Source organism: Sabethes cyaneus, chromosome 3, assembly GCF_943734655.1.
Source record: "Sabethes cyaneus chromosome 3, idSabCyanKW18_F2, whole genome shotgun sequence".
NCBI classification, from domain to species: Eukaryota; Metazoa; Arthropoda; class Insecta; order Diptera; family Culicidae; genus Sabethes; species Sabethes cyaneus.
Window position 1 is genome coordinate 186,638,718 of NC_071355.1, and position 24,840 is coordinate 186,663,557.

The 24,840-nt window shown below is 40.9% G+C and overlaps 2 protein-coding genes across 2 annotated transcripts in view; one reads left to right on the top strand and one right to left on the bottom strand.

Moving 5' to 3' along the window:
• Nucleotides 1-24,840, top strand: part of LOC128741600 (facilitated trehalose transporter Tret1-like) — a 546,799-nt gene that overhangs the window by 261,510 nt on the left and 260,449 nt on the right. The gene's annotated exons all lie outside the window — the stretch shown is intronic.
• Nucleotides 1-24,840, bottom strand: part of LOC128740495 (zwei Ig domain protein zig-8-like) — a 33,773-nt gene that overhangs the window by 5,417 nt on the left and 3,516 nt on the right. Inside the window, exons 3-7 of the mRNA XM_053836037.1 lie at nucleotides 21,302-21,379; nucleotides 8,612-8,744; nucleotides 8,394-8,513; nucleotides 8,201-8,306; nucleotides 7,603-7,700 (exon numbers count right to left, since the gene is read on the bottom strand). Of these exons, the coding sequence (XP_053692012.1) occupies nucleotides 7,603-7,700; nucleotides 8,201-8,306; nucleotides 8,394-8,513; nucleotides 8,612-8,744; nucleotides 21,302-21,379 (535 nt within the window). The remainder of the gene's footprint in view (nucleotides 1-7,602; nucleotides 7,701-8,200; nucleotides 8,307-8,393; nucleotides 8,514-8,611; nucleotides 8,745-21,301; nucleotides 21,380-24,840) is intronic.

Here is a 24,840-nt window from a genome sequence, read left to right on the forward strand (position 1 = left end):
TAGCGAATTGTAGCCTGGTTGTAGTGTGGTCTGGTTGGTAAATGGTTGGATAATGCGTAAAACAGACCCCATATTGGACCTTAGCCTCTTATCCAGCAACTCCCACCCGTACCTCCTCGTGGCACCAGCCGGAATACGAGCAACCTTAGCGGAGATCGGGTAACCAACCGCGGTGGAAACTAAGGTCGTATACCAACAGGGAAGGAGGCACAGTGTGTCACGGCACTGCAACATGGCAGTCCCATCACGAGACTCGGTAGAGTAGGTCTTGGTACGGCTACCTACCTAAACCCTAAAAGCTAAAAAGAGTCATGAAAATCTTACTGGGAATATTCAGCATGGACATCGGCGACGAAATTAAGGACATGGAATGGAAACTTGGTACCTGGAACTGCAGATCGCTAAATTTCGTTGGTGGCGACAGGGTGCTGCTGGATCAGTTAGAACCCCGAAAGCTTAAAATCGTGACATTGCAGGAGATCTGTCGGAAAGGCGAGAAGGTGTTGAGGATTCGTGGCGGCAAAGCCCAATTTTTCCAGAGCGGTGGAGCGACCAACGAGCTGGGAACGGGCTTCCTAGTGTTGAGGATAAAAGGCTGTTTCTTCAACTACACAATCATAAACGAGCATTGCCCACACGAAGGTAGACCCGACGACGATAAGGAAGCGTTCTATGCAGCTAGAGGCAACGTACGACAGCTGCTCACCACGGGACACCAAGGGACATCGTCATCGGAGATATGAACGCCCAGGTCGGCAGGGAAGCAATGTATAGACCGATGATCGGGACCCATAGCCTGCACACCGACACGAACGATAACGGCCAGCGATGCATCAACTTTGCAGCTTCCCGAGGCTTGGTGGTCAGAAGCACTTTCTTTCCCGACAAAGATATCCATAAAGCCACCTGGAGATCATCTGACCAACGAACTTCGAATCAAATCGACCATATTCTCATCGAGGTTCTCATCATCAACGTATGCTCCCTACGGGGTGCGGATATCAACTCGGACCATAACCTAGTAGCAGTACATGTGTGCTCGAAACTATCGAGCACGCGACAAAGCCGCCCTCCTCGGTTAAACATTCGCCAGTTAAACAACCCGCCAGTCGCCAAAAACTACGTGCGCGTACTGGATGAAGCTCTGCCTTCCCCTGTGGTGCTATATGCTTCGACCCTCGAAAACGGATGGAGTAGGATATGCTCGGTCGTCAACGACGCCGCAACCCAGTAAACCATTTGGTTTGTATATCTCGATTGCAACTGAGAAACACGACATCATATCTAACCGAAAAAGTTATATTTCACGTCAGATAAGAGCATGTACCAAAGTGGAGGCAATATACGTGCGAAAATTTTGACGATTATTTTTAATTATATCTTGCCTTTTATACAGCGATTTTTATAACACGCAACTTAATACTCCTGAGTATATGATTGAGATACAACTAAAGTTGTATATAAGGACACGCACGACTGCAAAACAACTTATTGTTCACTTTGTTTTGACATACTCTAATCATTATGCAACTCCAATGTTAAATTGACATGAAAACGATTTAATGTGAACTTTCTATTACGATCTCGTGTTATCTGGGAACCGCGGTGCTAAGAGTGGAAACCTCGAGTGCACGAAACGATTGGTTTGACAGGGAATGCCAACAAGCGATAGAGAGGAAAAAAGAGCTTGGAAAAATGATCTAAGCATATCCACGAGAGAGAATTTGGCCAAGTATCGACGAACACGGAATGATTTGACCACGATCCTGAGGAGGAAAAAGCGCCAGAAGGAGGACAGAGATCGTTAGGAGCTGGAACAACTATTCCGGGCTAATGACACGCGCGAGTTTTACGAGAAAGGGAGCCAAACTCGTAAGGGCTACACACCTAAACCTGACATGTGTAGGGATGAGGAAGGGGATCTAATCACAAGCGAGCGCGAGGTGGTCGACAGGTGGAAGCAGTATTTCGATGAGCACCTCAACGGCGATATAGCAGCAGGAGACGCAATGGAAGTTAACCTCGGAGTGCCTACAAACGACAACTGCGTGCCGGCTCCCGATCTCGAAGAGATCCGGCGAGAAATCCGTCAGCTGAAGAATAATAGAGCTGCCGGGAAGGACCGACTCCCGGTAGAGTTGTACAAAAATGGCCAAGAACCGCCAGGAGCGGCACTTCATTGGATAATTTCTAGGATTTGGGAGGAGGAGAAGCTACCGGAGGAGTGGATGGAAGGTGTAGTCTGTCCCATCTACAAAAAGGGCGACCGGCTACAGTGCTGTAATTACCGCGGCATCACGTTGGTCAACGCCGCCCACAAGGTGCTCTCCCAGATTTTGTTGCGTCGTCTATCCCCAATAGAAAAAGAATTCATAGGGCAGTATCAGGTGAGCTTTATGGGTGCTCGTGCTACTACTACGGATCATACTTTTACTCTCCTACAAATCCTCCAGAAATGTCGAGAGTACAACGTGCCCACGCCTCATATTTTTGTATATTTCAGGGCAGCATACGATACAGTTGAACGAGAACAGCTATGGCAGATAATGCACGAGTACGGTTTTCCGGACAAACTGACGCGGCTGATCAAAGCTACTCTGGAGCGAGTGATGTACTACGTGAGCGTTTCAGGGACATTCTCGAGTCCTTTCGAATCGCGCAGAGGGTTGCGGCAAGGGGATGAACTGTCCTGTATGTTATTCAATATCGCTATTGAAGGTGTAATCGAAACGAGAGAAACGATCTTCAGCAAGAGTAGCCAACTCCTTGCCTTCGCAGACGATCTTGGCATTACTACTAGAAACCTTGGAACGGCGGAGGCAATCTACGCCAGATTAAAAATGGAGGCTAGGAGGACAGGGTTACAAATCAATGCGTCGAAAACCAAATATATGGTAGGAAGAGACACCAGAGCAGGGCCCGGCATCGTCGAAACAAATAAATGAAACTGACTTTCTCTTACCTTCGCTTCATACATGAAGTGACTTGCTTCATTTGTTGAACAGAAAGTTTCAAGCAAGCTTCAGTTAAAGTTGGTGGCTGTTTCAATTGACGACGGCAGAAAGTCAGGTACGATTTGTTGACATTGACTAGGTTAACTATAATATGCGTTGCATTGCAAGAAATATAACTCAAATTCAATTCATTTACATTCAAAGTTGCTGGCCTTCTTCTGAATATTTGATAGAAAAGTACAAATGAAAAGTTAAAACCGATAGTCATGATGAAGTGAAACCCGTTTCACTGACGCTGACATAAGCCAACTGGAAACGAAAGCGATGCTGCTTCTGTTGAAACCGAAGCTTCACTGCTTCATTGTTAAGTGACGCTATGCAATTGAAGGTGACGTTGTCGGGCCCTGCTCCAGAGAAAGCAACGTTTGCCTTCCACGGACAGTGACTATTGATGGTGATGCACTGGAAGGGGTTACGAATTCATATATATTTGGGATCTCTGGTCACCGCCGACAATAATACGAGTAAGGAGATCCAACGACGCATTCTAGCTGGAAATCGAGCCTACTATTCCCTTCGCAAGATGCTTCGATCTGGGAGCATACGCCGCCGCACAAAGCTGACGATGTACAAAACGCTAATCAGACCGGTGGTCCTCTACGGACTCTACAGAGAGTGGCGGAGACGTATGAATCACGAGCTACAGGCACTGCTTGGAGAGATTCCCATCATACACCTGGCGAAAGTTGGGAGACCACAGTGGGTCGGCCACGTCGCAAGAATGCTGGACGACTGTGCAGTGCAATCCGTTCTCTTCAAGAGTCCCACCGGCACCAGGAATAGAGGGGCCCAACGTGCTAGATGGCTCGACCAGATTAAAGCCGACTTGCGTGTGTCGAGACGCGCAACGAATTGGCGACGAGTATCCCAGGACCGAGTACAATGGAGAGGAATTCTTGATACGGTAAGAGCCACCCCGGCTCTCGGCTGGTAAAGTAAGTAAGTAAGTGAGTCTTGTTTGGTTCTCAAAGCAGCTAACCTGGAACCAGTGATTTGAATGTGTGCAACGGGGATTTGTCCGAGGAGCATTGCGACACCTCCCTTGTTGACATCCTGAAGACTTGCCTTCTCACGTAGAAAGATGCCGTTTACTGTTGGTTGGTGCTAAATAGTTTTTTTGATCCTACACTCTCACACTGTTTTTTGGAAAGAGACTAAAGGTTTGATGCGAAAAATGAATAATTGGATGAGGTGGAAAATTTCGAGACATGTATGGACTTAAAAATATTGTATTTTATGGCAGATATTCGTCAAAGTCTAGCAAAATTTGTATTACTTTGCTTGTACTATATCTACGTAATGCAGAGAGAGAGTATTTATCCGGCAGCGCTGCATTTTTGTTTATAGCAACCCAGGGGTGTGAAATTGTCAAAATTTTGCGGACTAAACATCCATGGACGGCGACAACTTGGAACCAGCCAGTGTGCCGAAAATAACAGCTAATATTCGTTAAATTATAGCTAAAAGGCTGTGTTTAACTGCTTTCTAATTAGTTTCAGTAGTCTTGAAATGAATAAACCTTTAAGTAGGCACCAGAACTAAAAGTACCAAAACCAATGAGTGGGACATGGACAATGTATGTAGTTTGACAGCCACACCACCCCATTGTAGCAACCACCTAGGAAACCACGTGTAGTTTGACAGATAACTGCTTTTTAATTGCACGATCGTGCAACTGGCGGACGTGCAATTAGCGCACGAATGCTGCAGTAATCTTTTCGGTCGCTGCGGCAGAAACGGCAGTCAGTTGCTTTCATCGCTAGCGGCAAGTGTGGTGTGCCACCACCAATGTTTCTTTTTCTTTTTTTCTTGTGCGTGACTCTATCATGGTCATGACGCCAACTTTTTTGGAAAAGGAGCAGAGGTGGGCACCGCTAATCGAAATTTTAGCTTCGCTAACAGCTAATCCGCTAATTCAAAACGTTAGCTTCGATAACCGCTAACCGCTAAAGTAACCAAAAATTAAGCGGAAGCTTACGCTAATCGCTAACCGCTAAATTGTAGGGATGGGAAAACTATCAGTAAGCAATAATATCACTAAGTATCAGTAAGGTTTCGCAATTATTGATGCTTACTGATACAGTTACGTCGTCCCGTTAGAAAAATCATTTGGATTAAAGTTAATGGTCGGTAGTTGCGTACGATAAACGAGAGTGACACAATATGTAGTCGTTGTAGTCAGCAGCTTCGAGCCGGGGTGGCTCGTGCTGTTTCATGCGGTCGTTTCTATTTAACTCGATCTAGGGTCATTCGTCACAAATTTAACGTTCGTTTCAAAAGTCATAAATCACTTTCGACTTGGTCAAGCCATCTTGCATGTTGAGTCTTCGTGTTTCCGGTGCCGGTGGGGCTGCTGAAAAGAACTGTCGTCGTTGCTCTGCCGTCCGGCATCCTTACGACGTGCCCGGCCCACCGTAGCCTACCGACTTTCGTCAGATGTAGATGAGAGTCTCTGGGATTCTCAAGCAGTAAAAGTTTGTCGTGATTTATATACATCTACCTTTGATGCAAATCATGCCTCTCGTTTCGATACCCGCTGGTCGGAACACCGCCTCAAGAGTGATGTTGAACAGTATACTGGATAAGCTGTCACCTTGTTCCAACCCGCGCCGCGTCTCGAAGGGACTCGAGTGTGTCCCCGAGACGTCCGAAGCACATTACTCGTCCTAATGTAGCTCTGATTAGTCGCGACAGTTTATCCGGAAAACCGGTTTCATGCATAATGTGCCATAGCTGGTCTCGATGGATTGTATCGCATGTTGCTTTGAAATCAATAAAGATGTGATGCAAGGACACGATGTACCCTCAACATTTCTGCAAGATCTGTATTACAATTTCCTATTTTTTTTTGCTACAATGCCGTGATGGGTAAAATTACTGATATTTACTGATAGTTATCAGTAACGTACTGAAACTACTGATAGTTATCAGTAACGATGTTTAATGATAGTTCCCATCCCTACTAAATTGGTTAACAGCGCAACTTTCGTAATACTTTGATAAATGCCAATTTTGGCAAAAAAGAAAATCTTCGTTACAAAGGTCTCGTCCTACACAGCACACGTGGCCACAGATAAGCAACCGGACACATCATATATACCGATTCTGCAGGCAATCCCCGCCTTCCAGATTACGTGCGTTCAAGCCAAAAGCCGGATGCAGAGCGGCGCTTACCGTCGCCCCATTGAGAATTCAGTATCATCATGTCAATTAGTCGGCCGACAACGTGAAAAGGAAATGCACAGTGAGTTTATAGAATAAAGAATAAACAATAGTTTTGTGAGTAAATAGTTACGAGTAGTGTTTTGATTCTTTGATCGAATAGACCTGGAGCCAACTCTGAGAGCCTTCGTGCTATTCACAGTTAAGTTAGCCTAAAAAGAGGCCGTGCGAGCCCAGCCTCTATCATAGTTCCCAGTAGTTCAACCAGGAACTTGGGGTGAACTCCGGATGCCCCTCCGGCACCAGCCGTAACAAAAACAGCAGATCCAATCGAGATTTTAGAAGTCTTGAGTTTAAAGTTTGGCCCCGTAGTAACTGTTTGCGGCTAACCCGATTTTATGAATCGTTTCAGCCGTGGTCATTTGTCGTGACAACGATCATCATAATTGGTTCTAAAGATAGTATAAATAACAAATAACTTAAGAGATTTTAAAATCGCACTGACAGCAATAAAGTTTTGATCAAACTGCCAAACTGCCAAATACCAACATGCAGAGAGGGCATGCATTTTTGTTATTTCCTTTAGCCCGTAATCGAAAACAACAAAGAGTTGACTGCCAAGATTCCAACATCTGAAGTTTTCATAGTGCTTCCTCTGAACACAAGTGCAGTAGTTTATGTTGCCTAAATGTAGATCAGCTGCAAAACACAGCTTTAGTTTGAAGTTATTTGGGGCCAATAAATTTCCAACGGTATTCCGAAGCGAAGGAGGAAGTGAATCACGGTTTATTGCGTGGTAGGAAGCAGAGAGCGGATCGATCGGAACTCCCGTGGCATGCTTTCGATACACTGACTGCTGGCTTTTCTATTTTCGCAGAGCGGACATCATACAATGCGGAAGTAAGGAACAACTAACGTTATGAATGTATATACTTCGAGATAACGAATGGTGCTAGAAGTTTTGCATACTCGAACGAAATATAAAGCAGAGTTATTTTCAAGATTCAACCAGCTAGAACTGACATAATTCCTGAAAGTTAATTGGAATTTCTGCCAAATATCTTTTAACTTCTATGGAAGGTTCTTGTTTTAAGTAGGCCCCCTTAGTTATTTGACATGTTTGTACTGTTTCGGCGCATGAATCAAATCATGATTCATTTTTTATCAATAGAAAATTATTCAACTTCGTTTTGGATTGAATTGGCCCACAGTCCTTTATCATCCCAATGCAATGGCGACAACGCCATTAGTATCAAAAAGCATAAAACAGTAAACTAAAAACTCTAACAACGCTCCAGTAGTTTTACAGCATAAACAGACCCGTTTTATTAGACCACATAAAACTTTCCTTCGACTGAAACTCGCTACAGTCATTGACCATAAAGGATTCTAGTATAGGATTCAAGAAAAAAAATGAAATACATACCATTTAGGACGTGTACCATGACGCTGCTTGCTTCCGCTGACGTGGGCAGACAGGTGTAGTTGCCCGAGTCCGAAAGTTTGGCGTCGAGGATTTTCAGTCTGCAAGTACACCGGAAAAGCAATCGGATTATTCAATTTTATGTCGTATTCCTAGCTGGCAGCAGCACAAGCAGCGGTGGCAGTGAGTGGCCACGATCGTATACAACACGGTCGGTCGGTGTGGCAGCACCGAATCGAGCATTAATAACCCGTGTTTGCCAAAGTGCTACCAAATAAAATGTGTTGAGTTGGAAAAATTCTTCGCAATCGAACCTGGCGCGGAATCAACATCGAACCAATCACGGCATGAGCAATTCGTTTTGGCTTATTTTATAGTATTGAAAAAGGAAAAAGGGTGCTCTCAACTAAACATTGAGAGAGTGTTTGTGACATAAATTAGAAAAAAATATAAATAGCTTTATTTTCGACATAAATCGAATGAGAAGTGATAGCTGTAAGATAGATGAATCGATTTTGTGAAAATGGCCCACCAACTGCTATTTTTTTGTGACCGACAATGAAATGAAAATACCGAGTAAACATCGGGTCGTTTCACTTACCTCGAAGTTAATGCTTCTGTCCACTTTAGATCTACGGATATTCGTGGAGGATATGCTACAGACGTCTCGTTGGGATGAGCTTCCGTTGGTTTGATGATATTTGTCCCTGCAGGGTGAAACAGTGACAGGTAAACAAACGACCAGACAGAACAGAACGAGAGAGAGAGACAGAGAAAGGCCAGTCATGTATTACCTCGGTACCAGTAGATCGTACCCAGATCGTGCGGTCCTTGGGTGATGATGCAGGTCAGCGTCACGGCGCTGCCAATCTTTACGTATATGTCGGTTGGTCCGAGGATGAGCGCTTTCGCCTCTGCCGAAGGTGATGATGGAAACAAGAGATTTTGGTTAGTGAAATCTTCAGTATAGCGAAGAGTCCCTGCTGTGTTGCCGCCACCCACACTCACTCACCTACTATGTTTAACTGGAATGTCATTGACATCTTAGGCACTGTGTTGACTTGGCACTCGTACGCACCCGAGTCCCGCTGCTGGGCAAATTTAATCTGCATTGTCCAAATATCCGATTTTTCGGATCGTGTCACCTGCAAATCGTTGGAAGAAAATAAAATCAATTACTACTCCAGACAGTAAACTTTCCCAGAAATGGTGTGTATTAATCGAATTACTTTTCTTGAAGTAGAAAAATTGTTCCAGGAATACTGCTAACACATTGTCGAGGACAGTATAATACGTGCCTCGAAAACTGTTTCACGCAGATTAAATAATATGATAAAAGATTTTTTTTTGCTGTGGAAAAAAATTGCAACATCATTTTAAGACCAGAGATGTCTAATAATCATAAATTTGTACTGCAAATTGCTCAGTTCTTTTTTGAAATAATGACGAGCTTTAGAGGAAGGTAAAAAGCGTCCAAACTTATGCATGCACAAATAGCTGTATATATGAGACCTCTGTTTGTGACGTTCTTTTTCAGCTAAAGTTTATAGCCGACACGAAAATCCTAGGTTAACGCTTTTCTAAGATGATTTCTATTTTCTTATAAAACTTTCCCGAGAAGTTCGAAGCTAACGAAAAAATCTTTTTCCTTTCTTTTCGTTTTTGTTTATGTTTCTACAACTTGCATACCCTAGTATCACTCCGCTCAGAAAAGCAACCGAAACCAGGCCTTCTTTCAATCGATTCTTTCACTCTCAAAACACCTTCAAAGGTGATATTTTCTTTAACACAGAAGGAAGAATCGATTGAATCGGAATTGAAAACCTTATTAAATAGAAATTTAGAACTCCAACCCAAAAAATATAAGAGTCATTCCCAGGGATGGCATAATCATTTTGACTCAATTCACATTCATTTGACAGTACCGCCTCAGTCATGCAGAATTTGAAAAAGTTACATATGGGACGATTGAAGAACTAGTTATTATCTACAACTTTTCTGAATAAAGTATTGCTGTATCTTTTGTATTTATGGTGTTACAATGAATGCTAGTACGTTTTTAGTGACCAAGTGAACGTTCATCCAGTCATTAACGAGTTCCAAGCGTTGTAGCTGTCGTAATTTCCGTAACCGGGCAGCATCTCTGCGCGTGTTACTAACTAGTATCGTTGCCGATATAAGACAGAGGGCTCACCAAGAATGGCTCGCTTACTCGTCAATCGGATGCTGCTAATCGTTGCCGATGTAGGACAGAGGGCTCACCAAGAATGGCTCGCTTACTCGTCGATCGGGTGACGTCCTTCGTCTCGATTGGGCTATTTGGAGGCCCAAGAGTTGCTGCTAATCGTTGCCGATGTAGGACAGAGGGCTCACCAAGAATGGCTCGCTTACTCGTCGATCGGGTGACGTCCTTCGTCTCGATTGGGCTACTTGAAGGCCCAAGAGTTGCTGCTGCTGCTACTGCTTACCGCTCCCGATGTGTACTTCTCAGCGTCCGACATTCGAATGAGCTCTCTTGCGGCGCGCACGCCTATTTATAGCAAATGACTCTCACGTACTAGTAGAAGGGGCGGGGCGAATATGTACTCTGTCTAATGCCAATTGGCGGACTTCGGACATCAACTTGAGAAATATGTATCGTTTTCTTTTTTTCACGTATATTATTTAACTAAGAATTTTATTTAACATTTTATTCATTTAATATTTGATTCATCTCAACATTTAACATTCTTATCCTACAATACTATCCTTGTGTACTCTCTAATCAAAAATACTATACAAAACCATATCGTTAAATCTAGAAGGTTTTCTTAATAAACGCTTGGGTCTATCATTTGCCTCGTGCATGCTTCCTGTTATATCAGGAAACTGTAATTCAGACATTGTTTCGCGACTTTCATTTGATTCTGGATTGTTTTCTTCTTGCATCACAGCGGGAACTTTTTTTACATCCTGTACGTTTCTACTGTACTGCACGCCTCGGCTACTCTGAACAATAACTTTCGCACCGTCCCTTGCCAGAACGGTATAACGGTCTTCGGTGAATGTAGGATCTCCTTTTTGTTTCGAGCTTTGTGCCATCAGTACCTTATCTCCTACTGCAATATCCGAACATTTCGCTCCTCTAACTGCATCTGCATACTTTTTGCTATCTAGCTTCGAGGCAGCATCCTTTTCTCGTATATCCGTACGATCTACTGGTTCAGGAGAATACTTTTCCCATAAACATGGAAAGGTTCCTCTGTATCTCCATCCGACGAGTAACTCAAACGGCGTGATTCCGAGACGTGATAGTGGTCGAACTCTGTTGTGCATATGCAAGTGTTTTTCCAATGCTAGTTTCCAGTTAATATTGTCAAGTTTCGCGGCAGCAAAAGCTTCTTTCAACCCTTTATTTTGCCGTTCTACCGCACCGTTGGATTGAGCACTTAATGGGATCGATTTTCTAATTTTTACACCACGGTTTTCCCAGGTTTTGACAAAATTTTCACTTTGGAATGGCGGACCATTGTCACTGTGAATTATGAGCGGATAACCCCAAACTTCGAAAATTCTTCCTAACGCTGCATTAACACAATCCGCATCTATGTTCTTCATCTCAATTACATGTAGATACCTAGAGTAGGTATCTACTATAACCAAGAATTCTCCCGATCCGAAACCTTTGAACGAAAAAAAATCCACTTGTAAAATTTCCCACGGTCCTTCCGGTAATTCACGATTTGTTAATGGAATGGGTGGGTTTCTTCTCGATAATCTGAAACAAGTCTCACAGCCTTCTACAAAATTTTCAACTTGTTTGGCCATTCCTGGCCACCAGAAATAGTTTCTTAGGATTTTCTTCATGGAACCTATGCCCATATGTCCTTGGTGTGCTGAACTAAGTGCTCTTTCTCGAAGAGCGTAGGGCAGAATAACTCGATCTCTAGCGAAGATTAATGCTCCAAATATTCTCAGATTCTTTGATTCTGATTCGAATCTCCTCAAAGATTTATCCCATTTGCCACTCTTAATTGCTGATCTCACTAATATCAGCTCAGTATCCTTCTCCGCCTCTATCTCGATATCATCCCACGTGATTTCCATAGTACCAGTGTCCAGCAAATACAATAAATGTTTTTCTTCAGCGTCATCGAACGGCATAGGGGATTGAGATTCCTTCACTAACCGAGATAAGGCATCAGCGACATTAGCTTCTCCTGAAATGGTAGCAACGTTGAAGCAATATGGCTGCAACCGCAACGCCCAAGCCTCAGCTCTCGATACCGCTCTTTTACCAATTCGGTGTAAGCCGCCGAAAATAAAAGCATTCGATTCGGCGTCCGTCCGGATTGTAAAGTTAATGTTTAAAAGATACACCGAAAAGCGTTCAACACCCCAAACCATTGCCAGTGCTTCCTTTTGAGTTTGAGGATATTTCTTCTCCGCAAGTGTTAAAGCTTTTGATGCACATGATATAATCCGAGGTTTCGACGTATGGTCATATTGAACGAGGATCGCTCCTAACCGTAAGGTGAGGCATCTACGAATAAGTCTGTTTTATCGTCTCGGTTGAAATAACCCAGAGTCTTGATGAATCTCCCTGCATCATTCTTCAGGTTATTGAACTCGTCTTCTAGGTCAGGATTCCAATAGAATTCTTTTGAATTTGCCAATTCTCTCAAATAGCGAGTTTTATCCGCACGCTGAGGAACGAATCGTTCTATAAACGTGATCAAACCAAGAAAACTCTTTACTTCTCCTTGTATTTCTGGTTTGCGAAAGTTCTTTATCGCTCCAATTTTTTCGTCATCTACTTGCCATCCTTTAGTTGATAATGTAAAACCCAAAAATTTTGTTTGTTGCTGCGCGAAACTGCATTTGTCATAATTTATTCGTACGTTGTGTTCTTCGAGCCTTTTCATGACGTTTTGCAGGTTATGGTCATGCTCTTCTCTTGTTCGCCCATATACTAAGATATCATCCAGATAATTGACGGTTCCATCACATCCCGAGAGTACTACTGTTTGCATGACCTCCTGAAATATGTCAGGGGCGTTTGTTAGACCAAATGGCAACCGGCAACATCTATAAAGTCCATCTCCAGCGAAAAAATTCGTAAGATGTCTCGATTTTTCATCTAGCACTATGTGGAAAAATGCACTGGTTAGGTCTATCGTGGAGAAGTATGCAGCGCCATGCAATTCCATCAGAATGGATTGAAAAGTTGGCATTTTGAAAGGAGTTCTATGTATGCACTTATTAGGTCCACGCAAGTCGACCACTAGACGAATATCAGTTTTCCCTTTTGGAATAACTAATAGCGATGAACAAAAACTTTTATCCATATCCATAGTCACCTTCTCAATAATACCTGTTGCTTTTAATTCATCAAGTTTCTGTCTTGTCAGCTCTTTGAAAGCTGGAGGGATGTGCGTATAAACGTTCCTTGAAGGGGGTAAAGAGTTATCATAGCTCAGTATAACCGCCGGTACGTTAAATTTTGGAAACTCCTCGAAACGCTGAACGCTCTGCACAGAAACAAATTCACATCTCCAGTCAGGATCGGTCCCGTCAGCGCCGGTAATCGAAACTTCAAGCCCCACTTCAAGTAAACTATATCTGGTTGCAGTGTTGAAGCCAAGAAGCGCTTTAGAACCATCTACCACATAGAACTTTTCTACTGTAACTGACCTATCTTCAGAAACAAAAAGTTCTGCTGAAAAAGTTGCTATCACGTTGATGTTTCCGGCTGTTGCATATGCACGCAAAATCTTATCGGACTCGTAACTCAACTCGTGCAAATTTTGTCTTGCCTTTTCGTCTCGAAGTATAGCGTTGAACGATTCTGGAGTAATAGTATTAACCTGTGCTCCAGAGTCTACAAAAAATACAACTTTTACGCCAGCAACGAACCCTGTAACGTAAGCCTTTGCGTCATCCGTCGTCACAAAATCGACGTTTCCAATATCATCTTTACATAATGGCGAGGATTGAAGTACCTGGAATAATTGTTTCATTCAATTAAAACAGTTTTCTTCATTTTTAACTTTTTATTATCATATTATCATAGTATTAATAAATCACAAAAATAATTATTCATCACTTTGTATTACCTCACTTTGTTCTAAATTTTCTTCTGTTTTCTCCACTGCTGCGATTTTGCTTGGAGGCTCTGTGTCTTCTCCTGTCCAACGACGTTTACGGGATTCACCTTTTATTTGAGATGAACACGCTCGTTCAATGTGTCCCCGGCGATTGCAGCTGTGGCAGACTTTCTCACGGTGAAAACAATCATCTGAAGAGTGATACGTGCTCAGGCATCTCCAGCACGATCGGGCAAATCTTGGGTTTCTCGATGTACCACGAGTAACCGCTCCTCTAGCACGGTTACCTGCTAATCCCCGTGAAGATCCATAATGACTACGGCGAGGTTGACCATAATTGTTCGACTGATGTGAAACTAGCGCTACCGTTGCTGCTCTCTGTTGATGGAGTCTGCGATAATCATCTTCATTATCCAGTTCCACTTCTCGGATGCGCACTTGATCAATTAACTCGTTGAGTGTCCCTCCATCAGTTAGAACCCGGTAAGATATAGTTCTCACTCGGCTATCTGAGGAACCTCTGGTTACGGTTCTTGAAATGGCTTCGAACACCTCATCCGCCTTGTAGTTACAAAGCTTCGATGCGGCAGCAACTCTTCTCACATAGTCAATATTGAGTTCACCGTTCCTTTGCACCATATTCGTTAGCTTACTACGCTGGGATAAAATATACGCTCTTGACGCAAAATAAGCGTCTAGTCGAGCAATTGCATTTGAATAGGGATACATTTGCTCATCAACCATATCAGCTTGCGATGTGGTGCCATCAAGTAGCTCAAGAAGCAACGGGCCTGCTTTGATGCGGAATAAATCGAATCTGGTCGATTCATCGGCCGCTTGAATAAGATTTAATGATGCATTAAACACGTTTTTCCAGTGATCATAGGCTCTCTTGTTGATTTCCGTATCTCCGGTCGTTGGCGAACATTCTGGAATGTTCAAGCTACCTAATGACATGTTGTTCATTGTCATAAGGAGCGTTTCGTTTCCGCTGTTCTGCTCATCGCGTATTGTGCTGGATCGTGCTTCACAAAAATCTGCATTTTGCGTCATCCCAGCCAACACACGGCTAAGTTGTTCCTGTTCCAAACGGGTCTTTTCCAATTCTGCCTTCATTTTAGCTAGTTCCTCCTTTAGCTTCTTCGTACGCTTTCCCTTTGAATGTCTGTAAACATAAAAGGTATAAGTGTTTTTTTTTTTTACTCACGAATTTCAGAGTCACATCACATGTAATTAAAGTAATTTGAGATTTCATTGTAACTAGGAAACTATGCCTTTTCAATCATAGTTTTCATTAATTTTTATTTTTCGATTCAAAATCCCGCCATTTCCATCGGGATTTGAGATTTCATTGTAACTAGGAAACTATGCCTTTTCAATCATAGTTTTCATTGATTTTTAGTTTTCGACTCCCGCCATTTCCATCGGGATTCGTTATATTCCACCTTTCCTATTGGAATATATACAATACTTATTCATTCTTCCATGAAGAACTAACAACTATATTCCACCTTTCCAATTGGAATATATTTCATTACACTAAATGAAATCTCAATTCACGTCTCAACTTGATATCGAAATTGAAAATTTACCTTTTCTCAGTATAATCAGGTTCGGTGTTGCCACCGACGGCGCCATTGTCGTAATTTCCGTAACCGGGCAGCATCTCTGCGCGTGTTACTAACTAGTATCGTTGCCGATATAAGACAGAGGGCTCACCAAGAATGGCTCGCTTACTCGTCAATCGGATGCTGCTAATCGGGTGACGTCCTTCGTCTCGATTGGGCTATTTGGAGGCCCAAGAGTTGCTGCTAATCGTTGCCGATGTAGGACAGAGGGCTCACCAAGAATGGCTCGCTTACTCGTCGATCGGGTGACGTCCTTCGTCTCGATTGGGCTATTTGGAGGCCCAAGAGTTGCTGCTAATCGTTGCCGATGTAGGACAGAGGGCTCACCAAGAATGGCTCGCTTACTCGTCGATCGGGTGACGTCCTTCGTCTCGATTGGGCTACTTGAAGGCCCAAGAGTTGCTGCTGCTGCTACTGCTTACCGCTCCCGATGTGTACTTCTCAGCGTCCGACATTCGAATGAGCTCTCTTGCGGCGCGCACGCCTATTTATAGCAAATGACTCTCACGTACTAGTAGAAGGGGCGGGGCGAATATGTACTCTGTCTAATGCCAATTGGCGGACTTCGGACATCAACTTGAGAAATATGTATCGTTTTCTTTTTTTTCACGTATATTATTTAACTAAGAATTTTATTTAACATTTTATTCATTTAATATTTCATTCATCTCAACATTTAACATTCTTATCCTACAGTAGCGTCGTAACTACAAGAGATACAGCAAAATTGTAGATAATAACTAGCTCTACAAATGTCCCATATAAAACTTTGTCAAATTTTGCTTGGCTAAGACGGTACTGTCAAATGAATGTGAATTGAGTCAATGTGATCGTGCCATCCCTGGTCATTCCGCCTCATGTGATCGATAATCTCCAAGTTCAATAAGCTTTAGTATTATTGCTCATTCCCACTCCACATTCATTTCCCAAACTATTGTACAGATAAATAAATTTTTTTCACAATGACGCTTTTCCATTTTTCTCATGTTTTCAATAAAAAAACTCGTTGAAACGTCTCCAAACCAAATTGATGTAGCGTTATGCCAGTATACTTTTTGATTTTTGGCGGTGAAATTTAATCATGCAATAGGTTTTTCACTATCATATCTTTAAAAGATTGAAGGTTAACGTTGGACTACGCAAAGCTGATTTTTATATAGATAGTAGCATGCTTATTCAAGTTATTTATATCAAAACACAAAATATTATAATTTAACTCAAGAAAATCGGGAAGTTTATCAACAATTCTCGCGTAACTTTTCAAAAGGACCTAAGTAACATTGAGAGACTCTCTTTGGCGTCCCTCTCTTCTGATTATTACGGCGACATGAATGCATTCCAAAATTTTCCTCACGTTTAGCTAGATAATGACGCTAGCAACCGATTCATGCAAAGCTGGTGTTTTAAAGTGCATTTGCATTGCCGTGGGAGGTGAAAGAGAAGAGGCACGAAGAGAATCTCTCATTGTTACTTAGGTCCTTTTGAAAAGTTACGCGAGAATTCATAAAGAGAAGTCTCAATTTTTAATATTGAGGTTCAAAAACTCAGCGGAGGAGAAAAGATATCAATCTCTGGGCATTTAAGTCTTCTAAACTCGCTGTTTACAGTCCAATAGTATCAGACAAGCAGCCGTCAGTTGATGTGATTCAAATCATTACTGAAAAGACAGTAGCATGCTTTGAGTTTGTAGATTTTGAGCCTTAATGCATAAAGATATTTAAACGATAATTCCTATAACAAGTCTCCCGACGACGCAGGCCTAGTTTCGAACTCTGTGCGTGGTTTGCAGATGAGTTCTTCCAATCCGCTTCTTACTTTACTATCAGAACGTGCGTGGACTACGAACGAATAATTCCTATAACAATTCTCCCGACGACGTTCGTTAATAATGTGGTTGTCCGCGGTGACCAGCGATCCTAAATACACGAACTTTTCTACTCCTTCTACTTCATCGCCATCGGCGGTTACCATCCGTGGGAGACAAGTGTTTGTAACCTTCGAGCCTCTCCCCAGATAACACAAAATCGTAATAGAAAGTTCACATTAAATCGTTTTCATGTCAATTTCACATTGAAATTGTATAATGATTAGAGTATGTCAAATCGAAGTGAACAATAAGTTGTTTTGCAGTCGTGCGTGTCTTCATATACAATTCATGACTGTGAATTGTAAAGCAGGATAGGCAATTGCAATATTTGATTATATCTTACTCATATATTCAGGAGTATTTAGTTGCGTGTTATAAAAACTGCGCAAAATATAATTACAAATAGTTGTCAAAATTTTCGCACGTATATCGCCTCCACTTTGGTACATATATGTTCTTATATGGCGTGAAATATAACTTTTTCGTTCAGATATGATTTCGTATACCTCAGTTGCAATCGAGATATACAAACCAAATGGTTTACTGTGTCCCTTTCATGTATTTGGTCTTCGACGCATTCATTTTGAAACCCAATCCTCATGAACTCTGCTTTCAGCCCGCCGTAGATTGCCTCTGCCGTCGCAAAGTTTCTGCCTATGATATTGTTGATATTGCCTTGTTGAAAATTGGGCCACTCGTTTTGATGCCCGCTCGTCGGATCACTCCCTCAAGAGTGTTGTTGAACAGCGTGCAGGATAAGCCGTCACCTTGTCTCAATGCTCGCCGCGGCTTAAAGGGACTCGGTAGTGTCGCCGAGATGTGCACAAAACACATTACACGATCCAGTGTCGTATCAGTTTATCCGGAAAACCTTGCTCGTGCATTATCTGTCGTAGCTGCTCTCGATCGGCTATATCGTATGCTGCTTTGAAATGAATAAAGACGCGATGCGTAAGCACGTTGTACTTCCGACAATTATGCAAGATCTGCCAGAACTAGTAAAGGGTAAAGAACTAGTTTTAAGCAGTCTAAGCGGGTCACTGATTGTTTTACCTTATTACAAGCGATGGGTTGACTAAGTGGGGGATATCAGCATACCAATCTTCTTGCTATCTTTAGTTCTTCAAACTGTTACCATTGGAAGACACTATTGTTGAGCTAAACTTTTGATTTTTCACTTTAAAAGTTGGAGCGGCGGAACTAATTTTGAACACACCGAACCCATTTTCACCCGCAAGGTGCTTTTTTAAGCAATCCTGAAATCTGAATTTTTTTACGTCCCCTTAAAAAATCCCTCGAACTTTTCCCCCTATCCAGTAAGTTCGCGTTCCTATCCGCGACCTACTAATCGGCATCTGATGCGTAATCGGCATAGCGTATCGGCATAGATGCGTAAAATGCCATCTGTCTAAATTGTTTATCGGGGCATACACTCACCGCACCGTTCGGCAAACGGTATTCGTCGTCTTTTTTATTCTCTGGTGTTCTTATGGGAAACTGCGAGTTTGACGTCTCACTCGCTGTTCATAAGGATGGTGGGAGAACAAAAGAGGTAAACATATAGCAGTACAAACCATCCGACTCAGAACAGTGTTGTCAAAGCAAATAACATTGAAACACATCGTTGCTTTATTAAATCACCGAGAAAATCTTCGAAAATTATTGAAAAAGCTGTCTTTTGTGTTGTTTTTAATAAAAAAAAATTAATTATGAACATACATTTCTCTTGAAAGTATTGAACCACGTTTTCACCATAGGAGGTTTCAGTTAATTTCAAACTTAAAATTCTTATTTCCAGAACCGAAACAGTGTCTTGGCAACACGATAGTTCATCAGTTGTGCTGCAGCTGCTGCTACTGGTGAACAGGTTCCGTCAATTCAGAATTTGTTTTCAGTTTTGTTAGAAAATAATAAAACTTTTGGCTAGTGACAAAGCCTTAGATAATAGAAAAAAAGAGAGTGAATAATATGGTATGTGACAATTGAGTGCTTGACTTTCAGAGTGGTTGTAATCAGTGCTGAAAATTTGATGAATTCGTTAGTAGCGAGGTGGCGATTGCTGAAGAGCAGCTGAAAGATGTAAGTTTTTGGACAACAATTTTTAATTCATCATATTTCTTGTCGGAAACCCAGTAAATTGTGTTTGTGTGAATCAAATGTATGGTTAAGTGATTTGTGAAGATGATCCTATCAAAAGATTTTGAAAATATGAATAAAAAAGTGCATTTTCGGATCATTTATGTTCAACTGATTAAAATAGGTAACACTGCTTAACTCGTTCCTTACCCTATAATAATAATTTTTCTGAACCCTTGTTTTCAAAGATGCTAACTTTGGTATTAATATCAAAATATCAAAAAATTTGCTATGAACACATATTTCATATTGTCAACTCAAAACAAATTTCGCATGTGGCTCTGAAGCCCGAAAATTAAAGGCGACCGATTATAAAACTAAATAATCAAGTAACATAAATGACGCTTACAAGTATTTACGCACCCAAGGAAAGAAAATATAATTATTCTACGCAATACGTTGTGAATTTTACTGGTAAATAAGGATTTTAAGGAATACGGAACGGACATTTGAAAATATAGTCAAGTTAATGATAGATGTTCCTGAGAAATTAAATAATGATTATTGTGGCAGTAGAAAGGCTAGGTCACGCCGTTAGGTGGTTTAATTCTGGTTTTTATTTGTGATCTTGGTGTCGTTCTGGATAGCGCACTAACTTTTCATATGCACTATAACGACATTATCTGTAGAGCCAATAAGGAATTTCAGTTTAATTTTAAAATCGCAAATGAGTATCCTTATCAACAAATATGGGTCGTAAGCATCGAAGCAGTACAGAACAAATTCTTACGCTGTGTTATGCGGGGGGGGGGGGGGAGGGGGGGCGCTCCGCTGATATTTATAAGTGAATAAACCATTTGATGACTGTACTATGAACTACTAACCTGCAATGAGCGGCATTTTGTTATCAATGGCCTTATAGTTCCATAAATAGTAGATACAGCGGTGCCTAATTCAGCAATATTTTAGATAATCACTAGCTCTTCAAGTGTCCCATGCCCAATCTTTTCAAATTCTGCTTGGTTGAGGCGGTACAGTTGAATGAGTAAAATTGATTTTGAATTTTGCAGTACAAATATGAAATAACTATCAATGCAAGTAATTAAAATTACCCAATTATTGGTTGAAGGCTAAACACAGTTGAAAATGGTGTTTACAACTGAATTATTAATACTTTTTTCTCTCCCCAGGTTTCGTCTACTAAAGTAGACTGCCTGCCGTTCCTTAACTTCTTGACACCACACCATTTCCTCGACAGTACAATTATGAAGGTGCACCGCTTTGTTCTGTAAAATTAGAAACAAAAAGCAAAGTCCAACAAAGTAGCATAAATCTTTCAACCCATCAGCATCAGCATCAACAGTCCGTCGCGTCCGAACGACCGAGCAGGTAAACTGGTCACGACCTATCATTGTCACCGGGAAAGTTCGTTGTTTACGTTTATCATTAATCAGACTTTCAATGAGTTGTCTGGTTGTTTCGTTTGTTAGCATGCCATGCCAAAGGCAAGCGACCACTTGTGGAGTGGAACGTGTAGCAGTTATTTCAATTATGTACGGGAAAAATAGATCCCAGTTGGTTGCACCCTATATTTGTGCCATGATAATGTAATTAAATTGTTAGTAAAGTAAGGTTAAGGCAAGAAATTTTCAATTCAGTTATTATTTTATTTTGTGAATTAATGTCTTCAAAGTTAGATTAGTGCATTGCTTTTATCTAGAAAAAAATTTCATCCTTCTTCAGACTTCTTTTCAAACTTTAATTTTTTAAACCGCAATTTGTTCCCACAATGTAGGTCAGTCTTGTGGCCCTCCTTTCCAAATAATAAGGCCGCAATTCGATGCGGACTCATAGCAAAAATTCCTATGCAAACGATGCGATAAATTGCTCTCGATTTAGACTTTATATATTTCAGTCATAGCAAAGGTAAAAAATGCTTCAGAGCATATGATATTTACTCTTCAACTCCAGCCATCGGATTAGTGGCAGCTCATAACAAGCAAGAAAAAAAAACCACAAAAGTACATTCTGCCAACAACACTCACCTGGAATCGCTCATCTGAGGTGTATACAACCATTCCCGCTGACAGGATATGAAGATCTCGTTTTCTTATCCAGGAAACCTGTAGAGGAAAGATAAATGGAGTGTAAATTATCCAGAAAGGTAGTGGAAAATAGCAAATAGAAAAAAAAAACGGCAGGCGGCGGGAAATGCTTAACACCTCGATGTAAGACTGCTAGCACTTCATTGCACCGAGACATAAATAACAGATGGTCCCACCAATACAGACTAACACAAACATAAATAAGAGAACCACGAGGAAGATTTCGCCTGGGGAAGTTAAATCATCCCGTTCTGCGGCAGCAGAGCCGGAACACATTCTTCCAGTAGCGGATGGTTGGCTTTCCGCTTGGCCCGGTATCACGTGTAAGTATTCTTGTATCCTCCTAAGATGTGCATGATTAATGTGTTTACCTGTGTCGAGCCAAGAGGACATTCACCGCCCAGCATCCACGGCTTGCGCTCGGTACGGTACGGTACGGTTTCGTGCCTACAGAAAACAGATTACCTACCGTAGTACCGCGTAGCCTATTTGAGCTTAGTTTCAGGCTCGGGCGATGATTAATGCAAGAAATTGTTTTAATAAGGTTGAGTGGAATAAACTTTTGTAAATTTGAGACCGTTCATGGTCAGTGTCGCGTAATGTGCTGGTTCCGGTTCGATAAAAACATTCTACCCGTGGCGGTGGTTCCGGATGGGTTCGTGGTTCATTATCATTGTTGGAACGAACTGTAGTCTTACTGGTTAAAGTGCCTTATTCGACAAAGTTTTTATAGGGAAAAATCATTCTCCTAGTCACTTGTCCAGCTTCAAACATATGAACCTCGGTGCACTTGTAATTCTTGGCGTGCCAACGCTACTGTGGCTTGTGTCTCACCTACTCTTTAAAATTTTCTAAGAAACTAAATAATTTCTGCAATCCAGAAGTCCGCAGTTTGTAATTTTATGCGCCACTATTTTTGTGACAAGTAAATTATTTGCGCAAAAATAGTTCCAGTTTCAAGTCTATTTACAAATTGAATTTTAAGCTTAGTTTCAATCCAAAATTAAATGTAATTTCACCCCCGATTTCAGGTCTAGTTTCAACGAAAATTCTAAATACAATTTCAAGTGCAATTTGAATCGAATTCAAATCCAATGTCAAGTTCGTCCAATTTCAACTTTTGTTTTAAGTTCAATTTCAAGTCTAGTTTCTAGTCTAACTCCAAAGAAAATTCGAAAAACTTGTGTTCTGTTACATAGAACTTTGTAGAAGTATGTTTTTCAATTTCAATTTTCTTAGCATATTTACAGATCCGTTAGTCCGTCTTCTGCTACTCTTAAGAAAAAGAAGCAAGAAAGGAAAAATGAGACAAAAGGAACAAACGGGAAACAACATGAAGAAAAACGTGTCAAAAGCGGGATAAAAAAGAGGAAAATTGCGAAAGAATCTAAATTGAATAAAAATAAAAGAACAAGCGTGATAAATTGAGAGGAAAATAGGAACTGGGAGAGAAAAAGAGGGGATCGGACAGAAAAATAAGAGAAAAGTAAGAAAAACTATAAACAAAACGAGGAAATCACGTATGAAAATGGGTAGAAAATGAGAAAAATCGGACAGAAAAATGGAGGAAAAAAGAGAAAATATGGGAGCAATAGAAACAAGAACACGAAAAGTAGAGAATTGAGAATAAAAATGAAAACGGAAGACAAATGGGCATGCAAAAGAGATAGAAAACGTGACAGAAGAGGAGGTCGTCATAAGAGGAAAAAGAGGAATAAGAGGAATACGTGAAAATGAAAAAATAGATAAAACGAAAAAAAAACAAAACTGAACTGAAATTGGCGAAACGAACAAACAAAAAGATTAAAAACGATTGAAAAATCTGGATTGAAAAAGAAGTAAAAGAGAGATATATAGGAAACAGCGGACAGAAAAAAGAAAAATGAGAGAAAAAGGAGACGAACGAGACAAATAAAGGAAAGACAGAAGATATAAAAAATAACGGGACAAAAAAGGTGATAAAACGGAGGAGCAAAAATGAGGCAAGAAAGGAAAAACGAAAAAGAAAAATAATGAAATCAAAAGAGAAAAAATGGCGAGCTGGTTAAAAGAAACCCGATAGAGGAAACGAGGAAGGACGGAAGGTAAAGAAGGGCATCTAAAAGACGGAAAATGGAACAGACGAATACAAAAAAGATAAATAGACAAGAGATTAAAAGAGCTGGAAAAAGACGAAAACTGGAAACGAAACGAGAGAAAAGGGATGTTAAAAGACAGAAAGCAGAAAAAAAAGTAACAAAAATAAAAAAGGGCAGAAACGGAATTGAAAATAAGAAAAAAATAGAACAGAAAACGACGAAAAACGAAACTATGAAACATGAAATAGGGGACAACAAAATGGCAGACAATGCAAAAAGAGCGAAATCAGAAGGAAAAGTAATTTTTAAAAATATGTGCAAAAATAAAAAAAACGGTACTGAAATAAAATATCGGAACAAAAAGTAGAAAAAAGGGGCTGCAAAAAACGGAACAAAAAAGAAATAAAACGTGTGAGAAAATAAAACGAAATATGTCAATCCTAATTTTAAGCAAAACTTCGTGTCTAATTTCCATGTGAAAATCCTAATTCAAGTCTAATTTAGGGGTCAGTCCCGGCGTAGTGGTTAGCATTCATGCTGCTCATGCCAAAGCCCCTGGTTCAAATCCCAACCCCACAGAAGTCACGAATGACCCAAGCTGTTAAAGTGACTATAATCTAACAAATAAAAGTCTAATTTAAAGTCCACAAATCTAAATGCAATTTATATCCAAGTTCCAATTCAATTTTAAGTTCAATTACAAGTATAACTTCAAATACGACTACATTTCCAAATTCAACTTCAATTTCAAGTCTTATTCAATTCCAATTTTAGGGAAAGTTCTAAGACCAACTTCAAATATGTGAACTTTTGTACTTCATTGGCATTGATTGAAAATGGTTGAAAAATAAGAATGACACTTCTAGCACCTCGAAGCAGCGGACCCCTCGTTTGCCAAGGGGCCCGACAGTTAAAAAAAAAAGAATAATTTATAGCAAACATTGAGATCTATATCATGTGATATTTCCTAAATTTGCAAAGAAACAACTAACAAATGGCATGGTTCTGTAAAGAAGAAGTACAGGGCTTTCAAATGGAATAACATTTTTTTTAGACGGCCATCTTAGATTTGGTCGCCATATTAAATTTAATCAAAAACCGTTGGTTTCGCAATCAGACCTCCAACCGACTTTCGTTTTAAGATCGCCATTGGAAAGCTGAGGAAAAGTTCTATATGAAGCATTCATCTAGTTGATTTCAATGCACACCTAATTTGATAAATGTCCCGTTTCAACGAGAATTACTCTAGAGAGCAAACAGTTTTTTTAGTCTATTCCATGCTGTTCTTGAAAAAATAAACAAGAAATTCAAAATGAGGCATTAGGAAAAAAAATAGAAAGAACACGTAGAAAAATGTATCAAAAAGTGGACACACGGGAGAGAAAATGAGGAAAAACACGA